This window comes from Lampris incognitus, chromosome 13, assembly GCF_029633865.1.
Source record: "Lampris incognitus isolate fLamInc1 chromosome 13, fLamInc1.hap2, whole genome shotgun sequence".
NCBI classification, from domain to species: domain Eukaryota; kingdom Metazoa; phylum Chordata; class Actinopteri; order Lampriformes; family Lampridae; genus Lampris; species Lampris incognitus.
In genome coordinates this window covers 24,547,581-24,574,936 of record NC_079223.1, presented here as the reverse complement: position 1 = coordinate 24,574,936, position 27,356 = coordinate 24,547,581, and the positions used below count along the sequence as shown (strand labels likewise).

Below are 27,356 nucleotides of genomic sequence, written 5' to 3'. Positions count from 1 at the left end.
TCTATGGAGGCCCCACCTCGCAACTTACAGGACTTGAAGGATCTGCTACTAATGTTTTGGTGCCAGATACTCAAAGGTCTTGTGGAGTCCATGCCTCAATGGGTCAGAGCTGTTTTTCTGGCATGAGGGGGACCTACACAGTATTAGGCAGGTGGTTTTAATGTTTTGGCTGATCGGTTTATGTTTTGTTGTATTAGAGCAGTATCTGACTAAGGTGGGCCTTCAAGACCTCTTTTTCTGATCCGTTTTCTGATCTGGTCCATTTAAAATTCCAAACCATTTGGACAATTTTGTCCATTTAAGTTCAGGTCGGAAACATCCAGCATTATATTATCTTAATATTCCTAAAATGTACCCTTTCCTCACAAATTCCCCCCAACAATGACCAAAAATTAATAGATTAAAAAAATTAACGAAACATGAACACCCTAAATGTTCTCTGCAGAATAAAGGGACACTGACCATGACACTGCAGAGCCAGCTTCACGTAGCGCAAGGCTCTTCCGTACTTGAGCAAGTTGGTGGCTGCGTCAGACAGGACATAGTATGCCTTGGAGGCCTTGAGGAAGAGCTGCAGTTTCATCCGGTGCTGCCAGGAACCAGGGATCATCCCTGAGCGGGTCGGGTGCTTTTGGTCCTCCTGGAAGGGACCCACTGGAGACGCACACAAGAGATGAGTAGGAGAAAGAGATTAAGTTATGGAAAATAAATATTTTCTCATTGAGGCATATGCAATCTAAATAAACCATTTTTTTATTTATTTATTTTTTCTAATGAGGAGGGTGTACTGCCAAAAAGATTGAAATAGAGAGGTTGACCTCTCTCAAGAAGGAGGGCAATGCCTTTCTCTGCAGCACAGCTTCTGGTCGCACTCCCATCCTCATATTTAAGAGGGATGGGTGTGTTAGGGTCTGCTGCAGGAAGATCACTCTCTTTCTTGATGCTGCCATCCACTGCTTTCAACCCCTGTAGGTTACATAAGGAGCCATTTATAAATATAGGACATTCTGTGATGTGTTATTATCAGCAGATTCCATTCATTATCATAAATCATGTGCAGAGACTCACCTTTAATACGCAACTCAGAACGTGTCTGCATCTCTCCTCCTTGTCTTGAGACACAGGGAAAGCATAGCTTGGCTGTTGAGAACAAAGCAAAGATGACTCTTGATAACTAGAGCAGTGGACCCTTCCCACCCAGGTCATGGTCTCTTCAGAACACTATGCTCTGACAAGAGGTTAAGGGCTATAAAAACCAGAACCTTACACCACAAGAAGAGCTTCTTCCCCACAGCAGTAGGCCTTTCCAACAAGCCCCCAGACACCCACAGATACTGATACTATCCCCCACCCCCTTTGACCCTCTCTCCACACCACGACATGACACGCATACACACTCACATGCACAAAAACAGTGAAAGATACTGTGCCCTCTGTACATGGACACCTTACATAAGTCCGCACTACCTAGTAAATAACTCTTATTCTACAACTATTTCTCATTCTATAAATAAATTATTTAAAAAATTATCACTTAACATTTTGTAAAGAGAGTATTTGCCATATTCCCAGTGTTTAAGCATTATTGCATCTTATTTCACCTATTATTTTTATTTTGTCTTGCGTGTGTGTATATATATTATGTTTTTATTTTTTTAAATTCTTTTAACTTTTCCCTTACTGTTGCTGTCCATTTTTCCCTCATGCACCAACATAAGTCAAATTCCTTGTATGCTCTTGAACAACATAAGTCAAATTCCTTGTATGCTCTTGAACAACTTGGCAATAAATACGAATCTGATTCAGACAAACCACTATACAGTACTTCCTGTAATTCCCCATCTGCCTTTCCCCATTATCCTATAGATGGAGAAAAAAGTTGATATGTGGGAATATGTGCCCTAAGTTTTGATATCTGTGTGTACCATTTTGCCCTGTCCCCTCAATTATACAATCCACAAGCATGATTTTGAGACTCTGTACCCTCGGTTTTTAAAACCGAGTGATAGATTTCGAAATCAAAAAGGTACAGATTTCACATTGATCTCTTTTTCAACCTAGCAGACTGCGATGGACTTCATAATTATCCAGTTTGATCTATACAGTGGGGGGAAAAAAACATGCCGCCACTAACTCTGATTTGGTGAGTGGACTTGTACTTCTCCGGGACAGACAACTCTCCGACGGAGCGGATCACAGCCACAGCTTTGTTGTCATCCGCTGGGTTGGAGCAGATGCTGTTCTCATCACTGTCCTCAGGCAGCTCCTCTTCTTCCCCCTCCTCATCACTATAGCTGTCCTCAGAGCCACCGGCCCGAAGCGACTCCCCTCCGTCCTCTTCGGGAGGCTCGTCCAGCTGGAACAGCTCTGAGAGCATGTAATGTGCTGAGGCGATGATCTGAACAGACAGGAAAGAGATAGAAGGAACAGGGCTGGAGCTGAGTTCAATCAAATCTGCACTGAGATTGCTAAATTGTTTAATTGTCAGACTCTAGAAACACCTGTGCCCCCACTGGATTAGCAAAATTCTGGGGGAACTTTTACGAAAAGACAACCAACACACAAAAAAAAAAAAAATCCACACAATAGTGCACTAAGCCCTTTCGCAAAATTCTTGCTGAAGTATTAAACGCATATCATTACCTAAAATAAATAAATAAGTCAAAAATTTGACTCATGGATGTTATTTAATAAATAATGAAATGAGATCAAAGGGTCTTCCTTAATAGTTCATGAGATCTGTAATGGTCCATAATATTACCTGTGGGTGCCTCTCCTGATCCAGCAGTTTGACACAGTTTAAAAGCAGAGTTCTTATTGTCCCATTGTGCTTTCTGTTCTGCCTGGCCTTCAGCATCATGTTGCTGGCAACTCTGCAGTAAAACAACAGAGCAAAAACACTTGGTATAACAATAATTATTCAGTCATGCACAACTTGACTGCTTTTTTTAACTGAATTCGTCAAGGAGGTAAAATGACCCTCAAGTGACCTGCAGGGTGAGAGACTGACATGCTCACAACTTAGCCATAAGCAAGCAGATGATGTTTTTAACCAGCCATTTTTTTCTCAACAGCCAGTAAGTTTTTGATCTGATAAACGGAACATAGCATGGTTACCAGCAGACAGTATTGTTTTCACAGCCAAACTTTACCAGCGTTTGGTTGGCCAGCATTTAAGCCCATTCCTTCTGCACTGAAACTCTCCTATTAGTATACCAAATGCTGGTTTCAGAGCAGCAGTTTTCCAACCCATTACTGCGTTGAAATATGTGCCTATTCCTTAACATTTGATCCAGTTACCAGTACTGTCAGCATTGTTCAAATGTTTTTTTTTTTTGTGTAATTGGATTATTTTCATGTCTCATGTCTTGTCCTGGTTGGCTACAACTAGTATTGAGGAAGTCATTCTTTCATAGATTACCAAATTCTGTCTGTTCCCAGCTAAACAAAGTCTCAAAAACCTTCCCAGAATTCTCTGGGTTGGGATTGTTTTACATTTCATGCAGATCTTGGGGCGTATCATCAAATTTCATGACCTTTCCTAGGTTGTCCATTACTGTAGGAACACTTGGAGGGGACAGGTGTCACTACCTTCTGTACCCGTCTCCCAGATACCTACTTGTAGAGCAGCACAGCCACAGGGAGGGTAAAAGGATTCTGACATTTCTCCTCTTCAGCCTCCTCACACAGAGTGGTGAGGTCATAGAGTTTGACAATGTCGCTCCCACTGGCTAAAAATCAAAGGAACAAACAGCATAAAGACAATTAGGACTCAACACTGATGAGGAAAGAGACAATGACAAAGCAGGACACACATACAGACAGGTGACAAAGGAAAAACCAACATAAAATATCTTAGTAAGGTGTTGGGCTACCATGAGCCTTCAGAACAGCTTCAGTGCTCCTTGTCATAGACCACACATACATGCATACACACATATATGTATGTCAGAATCAGCTTTATTGGCCAAGTGTGCCTATGCACACGAGGAAGTATTTCCAAACGGGGCCTTTTAGATTGTTCATAGTGAAAATCTCTCTGTGGCCGAGTTGGGTTGTGAACTCTCTGCCATCTTCACCACACGGTTGTTGTTGAATTACTTGCTCGTTTCAGCTTGAACTAAATTCAATTTTCAACCAACTCCTTTGCAACTCCTGCCCGTCATGCAGATTATTCAGTGCAGCAGCCAAGGCTCTCACGAGAATTCGCAAGGCAGACAGCCGCAGTCGTGCTGCCCCCCCCCCCCCAAACCAAAATTAATTTTCCCTCTCGAATTGTTTTTTTTTTTTACGATTCAGTTATATATTCAAATTTGGAACATTCATTGACAGCCCTACTATATACCACACCATGACTCCACAACCCATCATGCCCATACAATGCTATATACTCCCACTACATTACCTTATGCACCAGAAGTATACACTGTATGTTCCCCTACCATCCAACTCACAACTACATACTATATTATATACCCATGTTACAACCACACCAATGACAGCAATAAATGTAACTAGTATACAGCAGTTGAATACAATTGTATATCTGTATTGCACAAACATTATATTGCACATCGTAGATATGTAGGTTAGACATCTTGACCAGAAGGGGTTATCTATCTAGTATCTATCGAGAGAGAGAGAGAGAGAAATCACTGTTTTCTTATCTCATACCTTTGAAGAGCCAGTAGGTGTGTCCCTCTTTGGTGCAGTTGGATTTGAGGAAGGACAGGATGTTCTGAGCTATGTCTTTCACCACCCTAGTGGAGAAGGTTGAGTTCTCTAAATCTGGGATGTCCTCCGTTTTAATCATCTCATATTTCTGTTAGGAAAAGCCATAGCCTACTGTTAGCCAATCAACAGCCTTCATTCTATGTAGCATGTGTAAATCGATAAAGCCCATTTTAAACCCTAACCCTAAACTCATTCTCAAACCTTCAGGTTACATAAAAGGGCCAACTTTTAAGCAGTGCAACAGTAGTCAATGATTCGAAGTAAAAGATCTCTTTAGCAGCAACGCAGCCAATCTCAAAGTGAAATGGATAACAGTTACACTTTTCTAAATATATCAGGTGAAGAAGATACTGAACTGAATGGCAATTGAATATGTATGCTGATCCTTCAACACGCTTAACATCCAACACCTCTGCTGTACACATTACATGTAGATAAATCAAATGCTGAATCTTCCTCATGTACTGCCGGTGTATAAGGTGTTAATTAAAAGCCATAGAAACAGCAACAATTTAAGAACTGAATGACAAAATTCTAGTAAAAATTGTAAAATTGAAATTCTAGTAAATAATAACAATGAGGGATATCATAAAAATACATTGATGTCATGGACATTACAAAGACTACTTTTACATAAAGATGAGTTATGGTTATCTTAAATTGGACAATAGTATCTTCTTAAGTGATATTATGCAAAAAGCCTTCAGTTCACCTGAACAATGCCATTGACATGAAAGCACATGACAAGCTCTGGAACATTGCACATCAGATTGTCCAGCCAGTAGTCGATTCCCGTCAGAATATTGATTGGCTTATTGTTGTCCCTGAAAAACAGTCAGCGAGAAGGAGACAGATGGAGCAACAGAGCACTCTGGGTTGAATTGGGAAATAACAACACTGTGGAACAATGGTAGAATTTTAATGATGGATGTTGGCAGAGGCCACTGTTGGTGCCTCTGGAGTTTTGGCCTTCTGCCTAATGCTGGAAAATGCAAAACGCAATTAAAAGCCAACTACTGGGAGGAAAAAAGTGATTCTAACCTGAGTCGCAGACTGACAGCAGGGTAGCGGCCGCCTCCAAAAATCGGCATGTTGGACCCAACCAACATGTGTATGTCCTCAAATGTCCACATGATGTTTCGCACAAAGTCGTTCCTCAAGCCCTGTCACCCAAGGAAAGCCAAGTTTACATTAGGTTAGCTAAATCTGTGCCGCTTTCTAATCATTTTAAATTGATTAAAAAAAAACTATACTGGTAAAGTATGTATACATCACATATAAGGAACAACAAAGAAAGTGACATGAAATTCTCATGGAGAAAAAAGATTTCAATACCTGACTGTTTTCGCCCTCATTAAAGAGCATGGGGAGATTTTGCTCTTTAGGAACGGACGTCACCTGGCCCAGTGCAAAGTTGCTGTCAATGGAAACAGTTTCCTGCAGATGTAGTGGCAGATGCATCGTCAGTGCAAGTGGCACCCAACAAAAATCATACACGCACGCACACACACACACACGTATGCACATGCATGCGCACACACAAACACACAAACAATATCTGAGGCTGTAAGATGAGGCACAGCAAGTTTTTCCTAGCTAACAAGCTAAGGTGATTTCAGACCTTTTCTGATGTCACATCAGATGTGGCTGCAATGCTGGTGATGTTCAATAACTGTAAAATAACCAGATACCTCTTTGGGAGCAGCACATTCCTCCGAGTCAGAGGGTGTGCTGGTGAAGGTAGCTGGCCAGGAGGAACTGAATTCTTCAGCCCCGCTCTCCTCGTCCACCTCATTCAGGTTATCATGAACAGGTTCGGCAGCCCCATCGCCATTTATACTGGAGGAACAACAGGGATGGAACCACAATAGAAAGAGGAAGGACTAAGTACATTTCATCTAGCAAGTGAAGTAGGACCTTAACCCTATATGTGTTTCTTTATAACATGTCAGTAGTCATCTAACTAAACAAACAAATAAATAATGTCAAATAAACAAACAAATAAAACTCACCTGTAGTAGAGGAACTTTGACAGGATTGCTTTCTGATACCAGTGTTCTTTACTCTTCTTTTTTCTTTGCCACTTCTGATCTACTAGCCGCTGGTAGAACTCTTTCAGCCATGTCCAGTCACCCGTCTGACACAACATACACAGAAAAGATGGAACACAACAATTAAGCACATACTCTACACTTACAGCTGTAAAGTGCGATGGCTATCAACGTACAAGTCAGAAATGTGTTGTAAAAGTAGAAGTCAAAAGTGTGTTGAACCACAAGTGTATATTGAGAAGAGAAAGAAAGCGACTTTTTTTTTTGGATTCCCCTCCCCCCTTTTTTTTCTCCCCAATTGTACCTGGTCAATTACCTTACTCTTCCAAGCCATCCCGGTTGCTGCTCCACCCCCTCTGCCGACCAGGAGAGGGCTGCAGACTACCACATGCCTCTTCCTATACATGTGAAGTCACCAGCCGCTTCTTTTCACCTGACAGTGAGAAGTTTTGCCAAAGGGACGTAGCATGTGGGAGGATCATGCTATTCCCCCCAGTTCCCTCTCCCCCCAAAAACAGACACATCGACCAACCAGAGGAGGTGCAAGTGCAGCGATCAGGACACATACCCACGTCCGGCTTCCCACCCGCAGACACGGCCAATTGTGTCTGTAGGGACACCCGACCAAGCTGGAGGTAACATGGGGATTCAAACCAGCGATCCCTGTGTTGGTAGGCAACAGAATAGACTGCCATGCCACCCAGACACCCCTAAAGCCATTTATTTTGTCACAATGAAATTTGTTTTCTGCATTTAACTCATCCTATTGTATAGGAGCAGTGGGCAGCTACAGCGCCCAGGGACCACCTCCAGTTCTTCTTTCCGCTGCCTTGGTCAGGGGCACCTACAGGTGTATTAACTTAACATGCATGTCTTTTTGATTAAATAAATAAAAAGCATGTTGAATACATAAAGCATTTTTCAAACCTTGACCTCTTTCTCTCAGATGACATAAGCAACAGTAAGAACAGCAGAAGTGCCAAAGTAAAAGGCCTGTCAGTTGGTACCTTAGCCAATCTCAAACTGAAGTCAAATGGAAAGTAGTTCAACTTACATATCTACTAAACTTGCATATCTACTACATCAGGTCAAGAAGAAACTGAATTGAGTGGTGAGAAAATTCTGTATTCTGGTCCTCTTACACATCAGTGATGTGTGATTCGCCAATGACTCATTCAAAAATACCAACTCTTTTCAGTGAATTGAGTTTTATTGGCTTCCATGCAAACATGTCAAACTTTTAATGATGCGATTACAGCAGACCCCATCACAAACGAAAGGCAGAGGACTCTGGAGAGTAAGATGCCATATACGATTCACGAGATATGAGAACGAGCGCAAAGAACGCGAGCTTTAAGCATGCTGGCCAATGCAACAAACTGAATGTACCAGTAAGCATCACTCAGTAATTCACAAATTCATCCAACTTGTTTATTGCCAAACACTCTTAAGTATTCCAATCCAATAGATGACTACCACGTTAGCTCAAATCTGTCAATGAAGTGAATGAATACAGCAGTTCAGTCACTGGCTGACCGTTTCCAGGTCATGAAAAGATTTCCAGCTCAAAGAGTCTCCAAAACCCACCCAAAAATCTCCAAAACTAGCCCAAAATACACCTGTCGCCAAAGCAAAAATATTCGCATATTACGCATGCAGCAATGCTGAGGAATGTGTTGTCTCTGTGTGGTCTATAGCCTTTGGATCAACAAGCAGCAGTACAAGACATTTAAAAACTGAGGCAATGGACCTGTAATAGGTAATATTAGTAAGTTTATTTAAAAGCTTTGAGACCAGGGAACCTGTATCACCAGCCAATTCTTCGAACTATAAATTCACAAGAGAAACAGGAGGGGTGAAGGTGGAGGAGGAGTATTGCAACACCTAAAAAAGAGATTATCAATATCGTCACCTTCTTAAAATAATGGCCCAAGTCATATTTTCAGGTTTTTCAAAAAACAGAATAAACTGACAAATTTTGTTTCAGTTTCAGTTTATTCTCGTCACCTTCTTAAAATAATGGCCAAAGTCATATACTGCTCAAAAAAATAAAGGGAACACATAAGCAATGCAATGTAGCTCCAAGTCAATCACACTTTTGAGATATCAACCTGTCCAGTTAGGAAGCAACACTGATTTGTGAATCAATTTCACCTTTTGGTAAATTGTCTAATTTCCACCAGGTGGAAATTAGACAATTTGCAAGACAACCCCTATAAAAGGAATGGATTTGCAGGTGGTGGCCACAGACCATTTGCCTGTCCTCATCTTTTCTGGCCGATCTTTGGTTAGTTTTTCATTTTGCTAGTGCCCTCACCACTAGAGGTGGCATGAGGCGGTATCTGCAACCTACAGAAGTTGCTCAGGTAGTGCAGCTCATCCAGGATGGCACATCAATGCGTGCTGTGGCAAGAAGATTTGATGTCTCTCCCAGCACAGGGTCCAGAGCATGGAGGAGGTACCAGGAGACAGGCCAGTACACCAGGAGACGTGGAGGGGGCCGCAGGAGGACAACAACCCCGCAGCAGGACCGCTATCTGGTCCTTTGTGCAAGGAGGAACAGGTGGAGCACTGCCGGAGCCCTACAAAACGACCTTCAACAGGCCACTAATATGCAGGTTTCTGCTCAAACAGTGAGAAACAGAATGCATGAGGATGGTATGAGGGCCCGACGTCCACAATTGGGGCCTGTGCTCACAGCCCAACACCGTGCAGCCCGATTGACCTTTGCCAGAGAACATCTTGGTTGGCAGATTCGCCTTTGGCGCCCTGTGCTCTTCACAGATGAGAGCAGGTTCACACTGAACACATGTGACAGACGTGAGAGAGTCTGGAGATGCTGTGGAGAACATTCTGCTGCCTGCAACATCCTCCAGCATGACCGGTTTGGCGGTGGGTCAGTGATGGTCTGGGGAGGCATATCCTTGGAGGGCCGCACAGACCTCTACGTGCTAGCCAGAGGTACCATGACTGCCATTAGGTACCGGGATGAGATCCTCAGACCCATTGTCAGACCATATGCTGGTGCAGTGGGCCCTGGGTTCCTGCTCATGCATGGCAATGCTCGTCCTCATGTGGCCAGAGTGTGTCAGCAGTTCCTGTATGTCGAGGGCATTGATGCTATGGACTGGCCTGCACGTTCCCCAGACCTGAAACCAATCGAGCACCTCTGGGACATCATGTCTCGTACCATCCGCCAACGCGATGTCGCACCACAGACTGTCCAGGAGTTGACCGATGCCCTGATCCAGGTCTGGGAGGAGATCCCTCAGGAGACCGTCCGTCGTCTCATCAGGAGCATGCCCAGACGTTGTAGGGAGTGCATACAGGCACGTGGAGGCCACACACACTACTGAGCCTCATTTTGAATCGTCTTGAAGAATTTCCACAGAAGTTGGATCAGCCTATGTTCTCATTTTCCACTTTGATTTTGAGTATGATTCTGAATCCAGGCCTTAATGGGCTAATGATTTTGATTTCCATTGATCATTCTTACGTTATTTTGCTCTAAACACATTCCTCTGTCTAATAAATAAAGATTTTCAGCTGAAATATTTCATTCATCGAGGTCTATATTGTGTTTTTTAGGTGCTCCCTTTATTTTTTTGAGCAGTGTATTTTCAAGTTTTTCAAAAAACAGAATAAACAAGCTGAAACAAAATGTGTCAGTTTATTCTGCTTTTTGAAAAACTTGAAAATATGACTTAGGCCATTATTTTAAGAAGGTGACGATATGTAGTAATAAGGACCAGAGATCTCTTTGACAGTCTTGGCATACTGTTGTTCTAAAATAGAGTGCCTCTCTGTTTTAGAATGGGCAACAACTTCGCTGTGGGGGACTCTCATCTTGCTTTTGCAGTTTTACTCATTTATGGGACTCTGTTTAATTGACTCTTTCTCAATTTTTGTAATTCTTTCAGTACTTTCCCCATTTACCTGTCATTGTTTCTCCTCCTGTTCTCCATTTTTGCACTTGGCAGACTCACACTTCACACACATGCACGCACGTGCGCGCACACACACACACAAACGCGCGCGCGCGCACACACACACACACACACACACACTCTTCCCGCCTTGTCAGAAAAAAAACACCCCTTCCACCCTGCACTGGTCTTCCACCATTGGTACAGCTGTTTTCCAAGTTAATCTGATATATTTCAACTGTTCATTTTCATTTAAATTACTTTCTTTACGTGGCCACAGCTTTCCCAAACAGAACCCAAAAAATTAGCAACCCACGGTAATGATTTTTTTCATGACCCATGGCTCCAATTTCAAAATGCCCCAATTGGGCGGGAACCCCTTGGGAATGGCAACTCTGCCGACTAGATCTGTGTGAGCTAGTTAGTCACTCACAAAGTAAACCACAAAAACAACTTACTGAATGAAGACAGTTAAGCTGAGCCATGTGGCACTTAGTTTGCCAGGGTGATGATTTGGGGTATGAACCAACTGGCCGAATTAGCCTCATTAACTAGAGACAGATTGAATTGCATCCACAACTGTACAAAGAGGCACCGGAGATGGAAAGAATGAGATGTGGAAGCACGCAGCTCTCTCCCATACAGACTTTACAGACATCTTGTTTCGACTTATTGTTTTCAGTGGGTTTACTTGTGCTTATAAGTGGGCTGTTGAGCCCTTAAACTACTATCTTTGTCTATGACTCTGTAATGGAGAACCCTGGCTGTGGCAGACAGAGCCTTGCCAGTCATGTTCCAATCATTTGTCAGATGACTGGCACGGATAACCTGTGGGCCCATCCTTTTTTCTTTTTGGATTTTCACCCTTTTTCTCCCCAATTGTACTTGGCCAATTACCCTACTCTTCCGAGCCGTCCCGGTCGCTGCTCCACCCCCTCCTCTCCAGGGAGGGCTGCAGACTACCACATGCCTCCTCCAATACATGTGGAGTCGCTAGCCACTTCTTTTCACCTGACAGTGAGGAGTTTCACCAGGGGGACGTAGCACATGGGAGGATCACGCTATTCCCCCTAGTTCCCCCTCCCCCCTGAATAGGTGCCCCGACCAACCGGAGGAGGCGCTAGTACAGTGACTAGGACACGTACCCACATCCGGCTTCCCACCCACAGACACGGCCAATTGTGTCTGTAGGGATGCCCGACCAAGCCGAAGGCAACACTGGGATTTGAACTGGGATCCATGTTGGTAGGAAACGGAACAGAATGCTACACTACCCAAATCAAATGAAGTGATCTGAAATCAACAATCAGACAGTCAGAAAGAAGTTTGTTGAAAGTGATGGACTTCCCACCACTACATTTACAGTAATTTCTTATCCAATATCTCTCCTGTACAAGATAAATGTACATTCTATTAAAAATCCAATGCTAAACCTTACTCATATAGGTGTTCAAGTCCTAGCATTGGATCCAAGGTGTCTCAGAGAACTAGTGTACCTGAGAGGACCTCATGAAGAGCTCCTGAATGTCCAGCTCATCCAAAAGCAGGGTCCTCCCGACGCGATGAACAGCCATGCTGACATGTGACTTGCTGTACGGGATTTTCAAAAGCTTCTTGATGTTCTGTATGGAAGGGAAACAAGCTTAGCATCAGCTCTGTGTGCTCAATTCAAAAACAAAGAACTGTTGAGTGCTTTTCAACAGCTCCACAAACCTCTGAGTCCGACACGACGTCAACATCATCCCCTATGGAGTCGATGAAGTCATACGCCATCCCGAAACTGCAAGGACAACAAATACTACTTTGTCAACATGTACAATATTTGCAAAAAGGTTGTACGCAAACACTGACCATCATTACATTCAAAAGAATGAGCAAATATTCAATAATTTGTACAGTCAAATAACAGAACAAAATATCAATCAGTGTTTGTCTTCCATTTGCTGGTTTTAAGCATCCAAACAATCTCCCCTCGAAGATCTACACCTTCCAAAACATTCAACAAGAAAACTGAGGATTGACAAGTATCAATTGTCACTGGAGAAATGTGAAAAACGAATCTCCTATATCGACTCTTCCCGTCAGTGATAAAAGCTTTGCGATATGTAGGATTCTTCTACAAAATTTGCATTCAGCATTTTTGTTACAACTTAAAAATTCAAATCAAAATACCTTGTTACACACAAAGGTACAAATGCAAATTGGTCACTCTTACAAAAAAATATAAGTCAAACAGTAGCGCTGTTAGTAAGTCCAACCCTTAGCTCTCTTCTGGGATCAGATCTGTCAATCTGTTTACAGCAGAGATCAAAGGTTTGGAATTCCTTCAGCTCACTGCAGCTTTACCAGGACCTTTTGCCTTATTTTTTAGTTGATTTACCAGTTTTACATTCATTTGAAAATTCACACCACTGAATACGTGCTGGGTATTTCTGGTTAATTTATACTGATCACAGAACGCTGAAAAAGTTTTTTGACAACTATACTTTGAGTATTGCATTACTCAGAAATCTAAATTTCATAATGCAACGCACTGTGATTTAGCATTGTAGTAAATCACACTTCACTGTGATTCATTATAAACAGTAAAAATAACAGTTAAGGTTGCAGAAAGAACCTGGAAGCCTTAGCTGTAAGACTGCAAATCCTGATCTGCAGTTCAGTGGAGTTTGATGCAACACCAGCAATCAATTAGCACTGGACTGTTTTTATTGACCCAATTTATGAACCACTGCAAAGCAAATTCAATACCAGATGCAGTTTTAACACCTCTTAAGAGGCCATTTTCTCAAACATTTGGGATTTAATTGAGACATGTGATCAACTAGCAAGACAACAGGCATTAACAAATCAATACAATATTACAGCATCAAAACCTTTACTGACGTTTTCCCTATTGTCAGTGGACATACTGTTATACCTGGAGAAAGGTTTGCTCTTGCTGCTTGACCCAAGTATAGTTGTACCAGCACTCCCAAGCTGGGGATTCTCTCTCAACCAGTTGGCAGGGGGCAACTTCAAGTCAGTCTTCTCCTGCAACAGTGCATAGGTGGTAGGAGGCGGGGCAGCTGAGTACTTGACCACGGCGCGACTCTTTACTTCGTTGCTGCCCTGGCATATTTCTGAGTCCTACAAGATATGAATATTGGGCATCTTAACATCATATTTAACATTTATCGATTTTTACCAGTTAATGTATAAATGGTGTTCAATACCTACACTAGTATCCATCAGTGCAAATGCTGATAGATATTGGCTTTGGTTGGTGACAATGAAAAATGTTCTTAAGACCTTTATTGATTAAATGTAGGGATGGGGGAAATGATTACCGTATTTCCCAGACTACAAGTCGCACCGGAGTAGGGTTGGGCATCGAACCGATTCCAAAATTCTGATTCCAAAGGAATCGTTATGAAATTCAAATTTTGATTCTGCCTATCGGTTCCTAAATAAATTTCACTCGCGCTAAAGTTAGTTTTAGTTTCCGTGGCGGCGGCATGCAGCTTCCATGGTTTCCGCCTCCACAAATTAAATGTGCACAATCATGGACCAGCGCAAGTGACAGTCGAAAGTGTGGCTTCATTTTGCCTTGAAAAATGAAGGGCTGGCACAGTGCAATGCCTGTGGCAAAATTATTTTGTGCAACACTCTTCTAAGCCATCCCGGTCGTTGCTCCACCCACTCTGCTGATCTGGGGAGGGCGGCAGACTACTACGTCTCCTCCGATACATGTGGAGTCGTCAGCCGCTTCTTTTCACCTGACAGTGAGGAGTTTTGCCAGGGGGAAGTAGCCCGTGGGAGGATCATGCTATTCCCCCCAGTTCCCCCTCCCCCCTGACCAGAGGAGGTGCTAGTGCAGTGACCAGGACAAATACCCACATCCAGCTTCCCACCCACAGACTTGGCCCGTTGTGTCTGTAGGGACGACCAACCAAGATGGAGGTAACACGGAGATTCGAACTGGCAATCCCCGTGTTGGTAGGCAGCGGACTGGACCAGTATGCTACCTGGATACCCCCAGAGACTGTTTTTTTTCACCTTGCTCCCGCTGGATTTCTGACCATTACCGCCCGCTTCCGCAATTTGTCTCCATTCCTGTCTGCATCTGCAATCATTCTGACCATTCACACCCGTAGAAGAGTTCCATTGATTTTGTGTCTTCTCCCATCCCGCAGGGAACACATGTTATTTCACTGTCTAGTATTAATAAAGAGATGCATACCTGTCGTTAATAACGTAGCTAAATTATGTGTATAATTATTTTCATACGAGTGCAATAATTAGTTATTCTAGTGCAATAAGTACACCAATTCTATGGCAAAATTACATTGCATTTATTTATTTTACTTATTATTTTAGAACATGTGTTGTTAGCTGTGGTTGTTTTTTTTCTGAGGTTGTTTTATTTTGTTTCACTTCCCTGTGTCTTTTAATGCACTGATCAGCATTGTATTCTGTACAATGACAATAAAGGCTTTCTATTCTATTCCATGTTAACAAAGCCTTTCCCGGCGACGAAGTCATACGGCCAAATGTCTCTACAGCAAAGTGCGACACATTTCTCGGTAGTATCTTGTTTAATATGTGCAGGTAGAAGTGCTTTATCTTTAAAGGAGCACTTACTTTGACCAGGGAGAACAGAGCAGGTATGTCGCCTCAACCCAGAGGTGCTACATTTGTGCCCATTGTAGATCAATACTTTTGTACATTTGTCGCAAACAACAGCCCATTCATTTCCATCTTTGTCAGTAACAACTAAGACATTTTTCTAAAGTCAGACTTGCCCTGCTTTTCTTTTGTCTTGTAATGACCTGCTTTGATCTTCTTTTCAACTTCATTTTAGCTATTCTCGGCTTGACTACTGTAATGCCTTTTATTCTGGTATCAGCAAGGGCTCCCTCCACAGTCTCCAGTTGGTACAAAACAACACTGCTCGGCTCATTACCACGGCAAAGAGACATGATCACATCACCCCCGTGCTTGCCTCCCTACACTGGCTCCCTGTTGGTTTTCAAATTGATTTTAAAATTTTATTGCTCACTTTTAAGGCTATAAATGTTCTTGCTTCTACATACATTTCTGATTTACTGACCTGGTATATGCCCTCTCAACCATTAAGATCCGCAGATGGAGCCCTGCTGGTTATTCCCAGGTCTCAGCTTGTTACAAAGGGTGATCGGGCTTTTGCTGTTAGCGCCTCCACACTATGGAACTCTCTTCCTGTCGAACTAAGACAAAGTCTCTAGCTTCCTTTAAATCTCATCTTAAAATGTTTCCTTTTATGGAAGCTTTCACAAATGTTCTATACTTGTTTTTTTATTTATACTGTTTTTAGTTTTACTCTTATTTGGTCTTACTCTTATTTTTGCCTTGTCTGGTTTTATTTCTCTGTAAAGCACTTTGTAACATTGTTTTAGAAAAGTGCTATATAAATAAAGTTATTTATTAATTCATTCATTCATTGTCTTAACCGTGTATCCTGCTCTCAGGGTTGCAGGGATGCTGGAGCCTATCCCAGCAGTCATGGAACACAAGTCATTAAAGCTCACCGGCATCAGACCAGCTATTTATTAATTAATTATGTTCTAATTATAATAATAAGAATAATTAATTTATTTATTCTTATTATTATTTGTTGACTCCATCCTTCTGGTTAGCGCTAGCTAAAGCCCGGGAGCGCCGTTTATTTTTGACCGCCCGCTCCCGCGAGATTTGCGTTGCAATCCCAAATCAGTCCTCTAGTACAGTATTTTCAAATTAGTCACAAGATTAAACACTGCCAACTAGTGGCGCTAGTTGAAATGCCGCGTATTCGTCCGACAAAATTCCCCTGTGTGTGTGTCGCTTTGGAATATAAATGGCAGGACCAGCCAGACGCGTCCAAAAAAACAAACAAACAAACAAAACAGTAATTTATAGTCCAGGAGATGCGGTAAGTGCAAAATTATTAAACTAAGTCATTTCCCACAAATCACAATGTTAAAGCAAAATCAAGCTGTGAAGTAGTTTAATATGTTTACGCTGGGAAGCACAATCATATTTTAAGATTCCGTGATACATTGGGGCCGAGAATAAATGCATTAAATTGGCTATTTTCTTTGGATTATTGGTTTTCACATTTCACGGTAAACAGGAGGAGGAGGAGGAGGAGGAGGCTCAATATAGCGATATTTTTTAAAAATCGTATCAAATTTGCACCAATATAGAGATGTAATATCGAATCAGGAGACACCTGCCGATTCCTAGCCCTATTGAAACGCTACAGCTTTCGTTGTTTGTAGATAAAAAAAAGAAAAGGAAAAAGAAAAGAAATAGTAAGTGGCGATTTGGAAAATCCACCTGTCACTAGTTTAGCACACAAAAAGAAAAAAACAGCGTCATGTCTTCGATTAGGTAGCGTTTGAAACCTGTCTTGCAGGAGACAGTAGACATAAAAGATCTGTCTTTTACTCGGTTCCCCCAGCTCACATGTTTGCTGCAGTCTGCGCCACAGTACGAGACACTAACCTCTTCTTTTCCCAGGTCCGAGAGGACCCCGTTCTCTTGGTCCAGGGGTGAGCCACTCATGCTGACCACGGAATCGGCCAACCCAGACACAGCCAACACCGTCTAACAGCAAGACACCCTTTCCATGGCTCGGCTAATGTTATCTTATCAACATGTTATGTGAAAATAGTTTTAAAGGACTGTAAAAAACAGTACATCTCGCCTTCTAACGCTGCTACTTTGTTAGCGTTGCAGGCGAATCCAACGATCGGCGCTAACAGCTCACGGGAAGGTGTGAGAGAACAGAAAAAAGTTTCACTTAGATTAAAAACACTCACACAGAGGAGGATATTGCAGATTCTCTGTGTTAAAATGAACCACGCTAAGGCGACACTAGTTAAGCAGCAGTTTCGTCCCTCTGCTCTGTCTCGTCCGCTCAGTCGCTGTTTCCACACCACGTTAGCACAGAACCGCAAAGGCAAACCAATGGAGCTAGCGTAATATAACTTCCGGTGTCAACAAAACAGTTTAGGGGGGAAAAAAAATCTAAAAATAAGAAAGGCTTTTCAGTTTTCATTTTTATTAAAAATCTACATATATCCTGATTGTACAATAGCCTGATTCACTTTGGAAAAAGTTTCGATGGTAAAGATAAACTAATTTGTGTTGTGGGATAAATATAAGACCCGGAAATAGTTTTGACGTTGACGGGACCAGTTTCTAGAAGAGTAAACTTCTATAATATAATATAGTATTGTATTGTATTGTATTGTATTATATTATATCATATTATATTATATAGGAGAGGTTGCACTTTTACAAATTTTGCAAGCCGTTGTTATTTCTTGCTCTAAAAAGTTACGTATTGTTCGGAAGTTATAGCTATTACTATGTTTAAATTCAACAGGAATGAAGTTCACTTGTTTAGCCTAATGTTCGAGTCGCTGGCAAAGACACATAATGCACATATTTCACATTATGATCGCAATTGAAGAAAATGCCAATTGTCTAAGACGGTCTGCTACATGAGGACATGTGACGTGAGACGTAGCCTATTCTGAGTTTTGGGATGAAAAAAGAAAGAAAGAAAGAAAGAAAGAAAAAAAAGAACCAAGAGGATGAAAGTGGAGTCGGCCTCACCTTGTTCCTAAAGTAAGCGACCATACGGTTGTGTCTGCATACAGCCCGTTTACTATATTTAGACCATTTTACGTATAGTTTTTTTTAAATGGTATACCTTCTCATACAGCTGCTAATCTCTATTTCAGGATGGTATAAATATCAACTTGCGGAGACTTGATATTTACTTAACTTGATAGGTAGGCCTCTTACAACACAGTAAACATTTATTTATTTCAGGCCAATTTATTCCTTTATCGCAAGCTACTTGCGGGATAAAGCACCTAAAAGCGCAGATTGGTTTGGGAAAATATGGGCTACTCCCGCGTAAAAAAAAAAGTGTTTTACAAACGTAATCAACCGTAATTCAAACGTCCATGACTTTTTTTGTATCGAGAGAGGCAAAGATAAGTAGGTTTATCACCTTAACGATTGAATTAATTGAAATAGAGGAATGGAGGTTATTTCTCAAAATTATAAAAAAAAAACACAACAACAACAACTCTTTTGGGAAACGGTCAGCGGTGCCACAGCATAGGCCCACTCGTGGTGTAGTAACATGCATAAACACCGGTGCAACGGTCTCGTGGTATGAGGGGCTGAGCGAGGAGGGGCTGTGACGTCACATCGGGTTCAGCTGATTCCCTCTGTCCAATGCTGCCCGTGTAGAGCCTCCCAGTACTGTCCCCTCTTCCATCTCTCCGGAATAAAAACATCACGGAGCGCAGACGTCGCGTCTGAACGACACCGCTTAGAGCAACACGCAGGCGGGCCATTTCATCCGTGGAGAGGAGAGAGAGAGGTCATGGAAAGCCAACGCTGGAAAAACCACATCCGGGCTGTACTTCTGCAGAGGGACAAAACTCAGAGAGAGCCGTACGCTGGCGCCTTCGCAAGATGTAAGATGAACGTTTCCCTGCTCGTTATTATCCTCCGTGTTGTTGCACTCAGGAGTGAACCCGTCACCTCTGTGTTTCCACAGTGTCCGAACTGGAAGAACAAGTTGAAATGCGCACATGCATTTTAAATGAAGACCAAACCAGGTTGGGAGTACCTTTTTACTTACCCCCTTTCCATTTGTCACACTTGGCTATGTAGCCCACGATTTGACTTTACGTGGGTTTTTTTAACACGTTAACTTTACTATTTCCAGTGCGGAAGGAGGTGAGAGTGATGTGAGAAGTAGGCTCCTTTACCTTCAGCTAAGGGAGAGCGAACGTTTGGCAGAGAAAGTGAGTCTGGGGAACAACTCATTTCCAAAAATACCTTATCAACCTGACACTAAGTGGCATCGCAAAATGTATTTTACCCCCCTAATTACCCTTTACCCCCCCTTAACTTTAGTAAAGGACAAACGTTTCATAGCAATTGATCTTGGTGTGAAGTGAAAAAAATGCATTTTCTGCAACTTGGCATGCTTTTAAGTGCACGGGTGTTTCTCAGATTTTACCTCAGTCAATGGGAAAATGGTAAACAGACTCCACTGAAAGTATGTAAGCTACTTGTGGACAAAGTGGAACAGGGGTAGTGTTTGGACAATAGCATCTTATGATGATATAGGCTTTACATTTGACCGTTGCCCTCGCGTGTTCTCATGACCGGCATGGTAAAATGTCTAATTGATTCTCTTCCATTCTCCAGCTGTCTCAGACTGTGTCTGATTTGACCCATGTCCTCCATTTAAAGGAGCCTGAGCTGCAGTACTTGCAGTCACAGTAAGTTTGGCAATGAGGAACCACCACTTTTCATCAAAACGGCCTAGATATGTTCTCAAGAGGGAATCGAATACCAATGTAGAAGAACTCAGTGCGGATAGAAAGATAGTGAGGTGCTGCAATAAGCTGTGACTGCACATTAACATTTTCTGCAGTGTTTCTCAGGGTAAGGTTGACTTGTATTGGATTATTGGATGGTTAGGTAACAGTGGCTGGTTGGGTAACAGACTGAGAAAAAAGTCTTTAAGTGCTAGGCCTCCAATTTTGAGCCTCCCCTGATCATCAGAACAAGATATTTACGTGACTTCTTCTAAAAATAGAGTAACATGTGAATCAGTTTATGATCATTCTGCAGATCTGCATGTAAACATAGCAATTTTATGTTAGTATATATTAGTAAAGGTCTTCTGCAGCCTTGGTCTGTTATTTCTGTTTGTTTGCCTCAAAGAAAGAAAGAAAACAACAAAAAAACAAATCCTCACCACAGGATTCACTGACTGTTTCAGGGTCTCCCGGTACCGTCAAGAGGCTCTGACTCTGGCTAAAGGGAGCAAAGCACTGAAAACCGTCCTAGCAGATTGTGAGTTTACAATAGAGAGCCAGTCTAAGGAGTTAGCAGCCCTGCGTTTGGAGCAGAGGGAACTGAGGGAGGACCTGGCAAACGCACGGGCAGAGAAGGAGGCACTTCTGCAGCGTTGGATGGAAGAGAAAAGGGAGGTGGCAAAGAGGGTGAATAAGTACAACAATGCACAGGAAAGGTAATTTGGGTGTGTTAAGCAGTGCTCCAAAATCAAGAATTCCCCGGTTGCCCCTCCAAAAACATAATGAAGTGTAATTGAGTTCTTTATTTTCACCACTAGGTGGCGCCGTTTGGCCAGACGACTGACGGAGATAAGAAAATATTCTGGATTGTCCACAGCTAACTCGGAGTTGTACAATGGAAACATCTTTACCATCAGGCAAATAGAGTAAATGTATTTATTTATTATTCATAACAGCATGTCATTGTAAACATAAGGGCACTATTGAGCACGTTTAGGGTTTTAGTATCAAGTACGGACTTGGGTCTCGAGCCCTCATTTCTCAGGTCTTGGTCTCGACTTGGACTTCACAGCATAATGACTCGGACTTGACTCCATCTCAGACAGACTCGTGATAGTTTTTCAAGCCACGTTGAGTATAAAACTCCACTTTTCTTTTCTTTTTTCTTTTCTTTTCATTTTGAAATGAATACCCTGACCTCCACATCCCTGAGAGCAGTTTGGATAATGGATGGATGGATGAATATAAAATACCCCATTGGGAGATCAATAAGGTGCAATCCAATCCATTTTTTATTGTTATTGATTTATGTCTGAATCTTTGGAAAAGTAGAATCTGAAAAGTTCCTTCCTTGGCAGATGGGTAAAAAAGCATGAATAAATAAATCGTGAAAGGTTGACATTTACTGTGATGGCAGACTACTACGGTGTTACAGTCACGGTGTTTGATTGGACTTGAACTGTTCTGGAGTCAGTCTTTACATGAGTTTTGGCCCCGTTGGCCTTGAGATGGACCCATCACCTTAAAATCGTGGAATTGACTTAATAAGCTTCAGTCTCAGACTTGACTCGGACTTGTCCCCCTAAAGACTTGGTCTCGTATTGGGTATGTGGTCTCGACTACAAGGCTAGCACGTGCAGACCGATTGCAGCCGTTCGGTTTGGTGCTCTATAAATTCAAACCCTTCTAATTAGGAAGTGAGCTGTCAGAAAATCTGCTGTTACCACTTGATAGGCTGTGCACACTTTGCCCTGCTGAATGGACCTAGGCAATTTATGTTGTTAGAAGGGGCTACTTTTATACCCCTGGTCCATTTACATCTGATTACTATTAGATTCAAAGTAAGATTAAATCCTTTTGCCATATTGAATGGCACCTTGTTTTCTAAAATGGCTAAAACAATGTCTTTGTCTTCTCTATCTTGTCATCAGGGAACAATGATGAGATGGCTCTGAGGTAGGAGCAGGAATACGCCCACTGCATATCGACTGCAGCAAAGGTCTACTTGTCTCCACAGGCTCAAGTGTGACCTCTGTGACTGAGCTGAAAAACAATGTATGAATGTATGAAACCAGCATGTTGGGTCACTAAAGGCTCCATGTGAACTGAGAAATAACTGAAATTTTACTCCGTAAACTATAAATTTTTCTTTTCTTTTCTTGCAATCAGTAATTGAGCAATTTGCCATGCTTTTTAACACGTTTTTAGATATTTGGATCATCAACATTTCTCATGAAAATGGAAAAAAATCAATTACCTTTCAGTAAGTATTTGTTGCCATTTGTATTAGAATACAGTTGTGGTTTGTTCGGGGTTTTTTTTTAATGTCAAATTGAGTTGTGGGGAAATAAAGTTATTGATGCCAATGTGCACTTCTCAGGAGCATCTTTCCTGATGGGATGGTTTCCTTCGGCTTGTTCTGCGTTATTCACTTGCTGTCGTCCACCAGAAGTCCCCATCGTCAGAGGCAAAGTCAGCTCTTCACCACAATGACTCAAAGTTGATGGGAACTAAGCTTGTAATTTCCAGAAAGAGACAAAATATGCAAACCTGTTTATCAGAGAAGTGCCTCGCGCGTGGTCATTTACTGTTTTAAAGACAAATCTTTGGCACGTCACGCGCTTTTGCACTGAATTATTTTCTGTACAGTGTGTAGTTATTGTTATACCTCCAAATGCGGTACTGTGCTTCCATAGACAGGCTATTGTAAGTAGATCAAGAATAAACTCATGTAAACGTGCTGAACAACAGGGGGCGTCCTGGTGGCGTAGCGATTTATTCCGTTGCCCACCAACACGGGGATCGTCTGTTCGAATCTCCGCGTTGCTCCTGGCTTGGTCGCGTGTCGGATGTGGGTACTTTAGTGAATTAGGGGGGCAGCCCGGGAACCGCCACAGCTGGGACGCGAACCCAAGGCTCCCACTCCGCAAGCGACAACGTTAACCAGTCGACTAAAGGGTCCGACCCGTTAGTCAAGGACCAACGTGCCTACTTATCCATGCACGTTACAGTATGTTTCCTGGTCGCTGCACTGGCGCTTCCTCTGGTCAGGTCGGGGCGCCTGTTCAGGGGGGAGGGGGAATAGCGTGATCCCCCCCCCCCACACACACACACGCGCGCGCGCGCGCTATATGTCCCCCTTGCTAAACTCCTCACTGTCAGGTGAAAAGAAGCGGCTGGCGACTCCACGTGTATCGGAGGAGGCATGTGGTAGTCTGCACCCCCCCCCCTCCTCGGATCAGCAGAGCGGGTGAAGCAGCGACCGGGACGGCTCGGAAAATCAAAAATTGGGGAGAAAATCGGGGGGAGAGTGCTGAACAATCAGGAAAAGTAATTAAAACTCAGTTTTTTTCCTCATACTCATGGAATGCTGCTTCCGTGGAGATCACCATGACACCTGAGATCAAATCCCAGCTGACTTGTGTGCAGCATGTTTCCATAGCCACGACTGTTTGCGTTTCAAATTGGCCCGTTAGAGAAATACTCAATTTGATTTCTTTCTTTTTTTTTGTTGAAAACATTTCACTTTGTCAAAATGGTAAAGGGCAGCAAGCGGTGTGCTTCGACGAACGATGATGAGAAATGGGTAAGAATTTGTTTTCATGAATTTCTTCACATAGCTAGAAACCATGGACCAACAGTGAGCTGTGCAGTTAGTTGTCTTTGTCTCTAGATTGCGCGTGCGAGTTTACAAGTAAAGAATGCAACTAAAATGTGAGCTGCACCCCACTGGGACCATGATGCCTCAGACTGGAGGTTCATCCTTGCCCCAGGCTTTGAAAATTATGCATTTTGCCCACAGGAAATCTTAAACAAAAAAACAAAACAAAACAAAAACAAAAAAAGAAGATGGTGGAGCACTTTGTTAAAGTTGCGCTCAACGCATTATGTTTACTGCTCCTTTTATTATTCAGCAGGTGCATCTGTCGATGACATCGTGCTCCGTTATTGTTTTTCACTGTGCTTTTCATTTTCGCTTCATCGCAATTCGTTCCTTGTCCTTTCCCGGGTTTCTTTCTGCCAGTGCAGATCAGAAGGAAGAGATTTGCCCACACTTGTCACATGTGTGTTTCTTGTACAAGAGAATGCCCCGTTATCCTGACCCCCCCCTTTAATCCACGACTTTCTCCACAGAAATCTGAAACGTATCAATTCTCAGCCCATGACAACAGATACACGTTACGAGGCAACATCGGTGTCTTCGCGAATGTGAGTGATGGACAATATCACACAATCAGTTCCATAACACTGTGGCCTGTACTGAATGGAGACTGCGAATCCCCCCCAACCCCACCCTCAAATATCCTGTTGTCTGTGTTCTTGTAGGGACTGGGTCGCAGGAAGTTTCCGGATGACCGCAGGCAGCACAACTCCCACTTCAGCCTGGCTCATGAGGGAGCTGTCGGTGGACCCGGAGAGACAACGTTGAGTTTAACAGCCTACCAGACTGACTATGAGGCTAAGCAGGGGGAGGAGGCTGCAGCCAGCAAGAGGAGGTTCCCTCACAACCATCAGCGAAAGTCTATGGAGGCAGCTGCTGCCCAGGCTGCAGAGCAATTCATGTGGTTTGGTTTGGCCGGCGGGACTCAAACCTTCGAGCCCCTGGAGCTGCTAGCAGCCACCAAGTAGTAACCTGAATAGCCACAAGCTACGAACTCCTCCAGATGGGTGTAAACTTTTTGAATTGCGTCGGTTGTCAGTTAAGAACTGAAATAGAAACGTCATTTGACTTTGCAGTTGTCTGTTCACAGTCTCGACAGTAGAGGACAGCAGCTCTGCATGAGCGACGTTGATCTTCAGCCATTGTGAGCTGTTTATCTGACAGGTTGCAGCTCCTCTAGTTTGCATAGGATGTGGCTTTCTCTGTGGGGGGAAAAACGGTTTGCATCAACTGATTATGATTAAGGACTTAAAATGAACAAAGACTTCAAATTAGCGGAGAGACGAGATGAATTGAGCTTGATTTGATGTGTTTTGTTTCCCCCCCATCGCTAGGGCTAAGGTGCCTACTTTTACCAAACAAAGCAGGAGAGATGAAACGAGAGACAATGGAGCATAAGAAATAATCACAGGGGGGAAATCATGCTAAACCCACTAAGACAATATAACACACAAGTTAAGAGTATCCTCAATCATGCTCACCATGACACCAGGTTTCTTATTCCAGTGTAAATTAGCATTTTAAAATTTGTTTTTCTCACAGAAAGCTGGGTGATAATTAAATGATGAAGAATCACTGATGGCATTCCAAGAGTTTGTTTCACATTAAAGCGGAAGTAAATCCCACAGGCTAGCAGACAACTAACTGCCTTAGTATAGAAAGGGGAGTCCATCTGGAACCGACAGACTCATTGACCACGTTGAGAGCATCTCATACGCAGGTCCATGGTTGAAACTGAGGAACTATTTATTTCAGGGATATTTGATGACTGTACCTTCAAAGTGACGGAAATTGTTTGAAAAGTAACAGGTGTAAGCACAAAAAAGGTCGACAGCTGTGTTTATACCATCTCAGCACCCTGTCATACAGGTCTATGTAGCTGATGGTAATGACGATTCACAATAGCCAAGTCCAACCCAAATTGGTCTCAAACACTTCCTAAAGAGGACTGGTGGAGCTGTAATCGTGTGTGTGTGTGTGTGTCTGTGTGTGTGTGATAGCCTCTGTAGCCTTCGGGCAAACTTTGATGTAAGGGCTTCCAAAACAAACACCTCCACCTGCATACCAAAATTGCCATTTACAAAGCCATCTGCATCACAACTCTCCTATATGTCTGTGAATGTTCTCATTCATCCAGGTCATGGTTATCCAAAGGAGTTGAATCAAGTGCAACTGGACTTGGTAAACTCTCCTATACAGCTGTGAAACCTGGGTCACATGCAGCTGGAGCTAAGGTTGCTGGAGCGGTTCCACATAAGGTGTCTGCAGCGAATCATGGGGATCGCGTGGCGTGACCGTGTTCCCCATGCCAAGATTCTTGCTATGACAAACTGCAAGAGCATAGAAACCACAGTCACTGAACACCAACTGCGCTGGCTTGGGCATGTCATCAGGATGCCTCAAGAACGCCTGCCACGTCAAGTCCTGTATGGACAGCTTCATCTGGGCCGCCAGGCCACAGGTGGTCAGAAGAAGCGATACAAAGACCAGCTAAAAACAACCCTGAAGAAATGTTGCATCGACCCCTTGAGACTGGAGCAAGCTACCATCAACCGTTCCAACTGGTGGGAGATCTGCTACAGAGGTATAGAGCAGCTGGAAATGGAGAGGAATGTAAAAAAACAAAACAACAACAACAACAGAAAAGACTAAGGAGACACACAACCATGCCTGCCCCCACTAACTCAGACTTAGTATGCCCAATGTATAATAAAATTTGTGGACCAAGAATTGGATTCTAGTCATCAAAGAACACACTGTTAATGAGGAGGGATGCCATCATCAGACTCCATGGACTACCAGCATGCAAGTAAGATAGATAGAGAGAGAGAGAGAGAGAGAGAGAGAGAGAGAGAGAGAGAGAGAGAGAGAGATGGATGGATTCTTTATTGTCCTACATGAGGATATTTGTTGCCCACAGCTTGTACATCAAAATACAAGCCCACCCCCATACATCCAAATACAAGTTCATTACATAAGAAAGGTTCCCCTTGATGCACACAAACACACACACACACACACACACACACACACACATATATATATATATATATATATATACATATATAAACTTTTTTAAAAGAAACACTCAACGGTAGGGAAATTGCTCAACAAATAAGGAGCAAAATAATCCAGTGAGCCCTGTGATGGCCTGGTGACCTGTCCAGGGTGTCTCCCCGCCTGCCGCCCAATGACTGCTGGAATGGGCTCTGGCATCCCCGCAACCCTGAGCGCAGGATAAGTGGTTAAGATAATGGATGGATGGATAATCCAGTGAGTCCCAAGTAAATTCTTCATGAGACAGTACAAGCCTGTTTCATGCCATAAACAATCATCAGCTGTCAATAAGCTGTCAGGTCATTGACAGCTTATTGACAGGTGATGATTGCATATGGCATGAAACAGGCTTGTACTGTCTCATGAAGAATTTACTTGACTCACTTAATTTTATATATATATATATATATATATATATATATATATATATATATATATATATATATATAGTATATACAAAATTTCCCGCAAAAAAAAAATCCATCCATCCATTATCTTAACCACTTGTCCTGCTCTTAGGGTCAGGGGGATGCTGAAGCCTATTCCAGCAGTCATTGGGCGGCAG

At 42.8% G+C, this 27,356-nt stretch overlaps 3 protein-coding genes across 3 annotated transcripts in view; 2 read left to right on the top strand and 1 right to left on the bottom strand.

The window, feature by feature from the left end:
• Positions 1–17,616, bottom strand: part of edrf1 (erythroid differentiation regulatory factor 1) — a 33,067-nt gene extending 15,451 nt beyond the window's left edge. Inside the window, exons 1-16 of the mRNA XM_056291924.1 lie at positions 17,219–17,616; positions 13,632–13,840; positions 12,425–12,491; positions 12,208–12,333; positions 6,747–6,871; positions 6,426–6,573; positions 6,070–6,171; positions 5,776–5,897; positions 5,447–5,558; positions 4,675–4,822; positions 3,620–3,731; positions 2,762–2,873; positions 2,135–2,398; positions 1,069–1,140; positions 819–966; positions 463–654 (exon numbers count right to left, since the gene is read on the bottom strand). Coding sequence (XP_056147899.1) covers positions 463–654; positions 819–966; positions 1,069–1,140; positions 2,135–2,398; positions 2,762–2,873; positions 3,620–3,731; positions 4,675–4,822; positions 5,447–5,558; positions 5,776–5,897; positions 6,070–6,171; positions 6,426–6,573; positions 6,747–6,871; positions 12,208–12,333; positions 12,425–12,491; positions 13,632–13,840; positions 17,219–17,278 — 2,119 coding nt within the window. The 5' untranslated portion in view covers positions 17,279–17,616. The remainder of the gene's footprint in view (positions 1–462; positions 655–818; positions 967–1,068; positions 1,141–2,134; positions 2,399–2,761; positions 2,874–3,619; positions 3,732–4,674; positions 4,823–5,446; positions 5,559–5,775; positions 5,898–6,069; positions 6,172–6,425; positions 6,574–6,746; positions 6,872–12,207; positions 12,334–12,424; positions 12,492–13,631; positions 13,841–17,218) is intronic.
• Positions 17,617–18,149: 533 nt separating this feature from the next.
• Positions 18,150–22,450, top strand: si:ch1073-143l10.2 (uncharacterized protein LOC565165 homolog). Its single transcript, XM_056292331.1, has 8 exons — positions 18,150–18,349; positions 18,986–19,215; positions 19,299–19,359; positions 19,470–19,548; positions 19,958–20,031; positions 20,538–20,789; positions 20,892–20,999; positions 22,005–22,450. Exons 1-8 carry the CDS (start codon positions 18,267–18,269, stop codon positions 22,012–22,014), a joined length of 897 nt encoding a protein of 298 aa, XP_056148306.1. The 5' UTR covers positions 18,150–18,266; the 3' UTR covers positions 22,015–22,450.
• A 1,158-nt stretch (positions 22,451–23,608) lies between these two features.
• tex36 (testis expressed 36) lies at positions 23,609–24,934 on the top strand. The gene is made up of 3 exons (XM_056292400.1): positions 23,609–23,659; positions 24,208–24,282; positions 24,400–24,934. The coding sequence occupies exons 1-3, from the start codon at positions 23,609–23,611 to the stop codon at positions 24,700–24,702; spliced, it is 429 nt and encodes a 142-aa protein (XP_056148375.1). The 3' UTR covers positions 24,703–24,934.
• Positions 24,935–27,356: the final 2,422 nt, after the last annotated feature.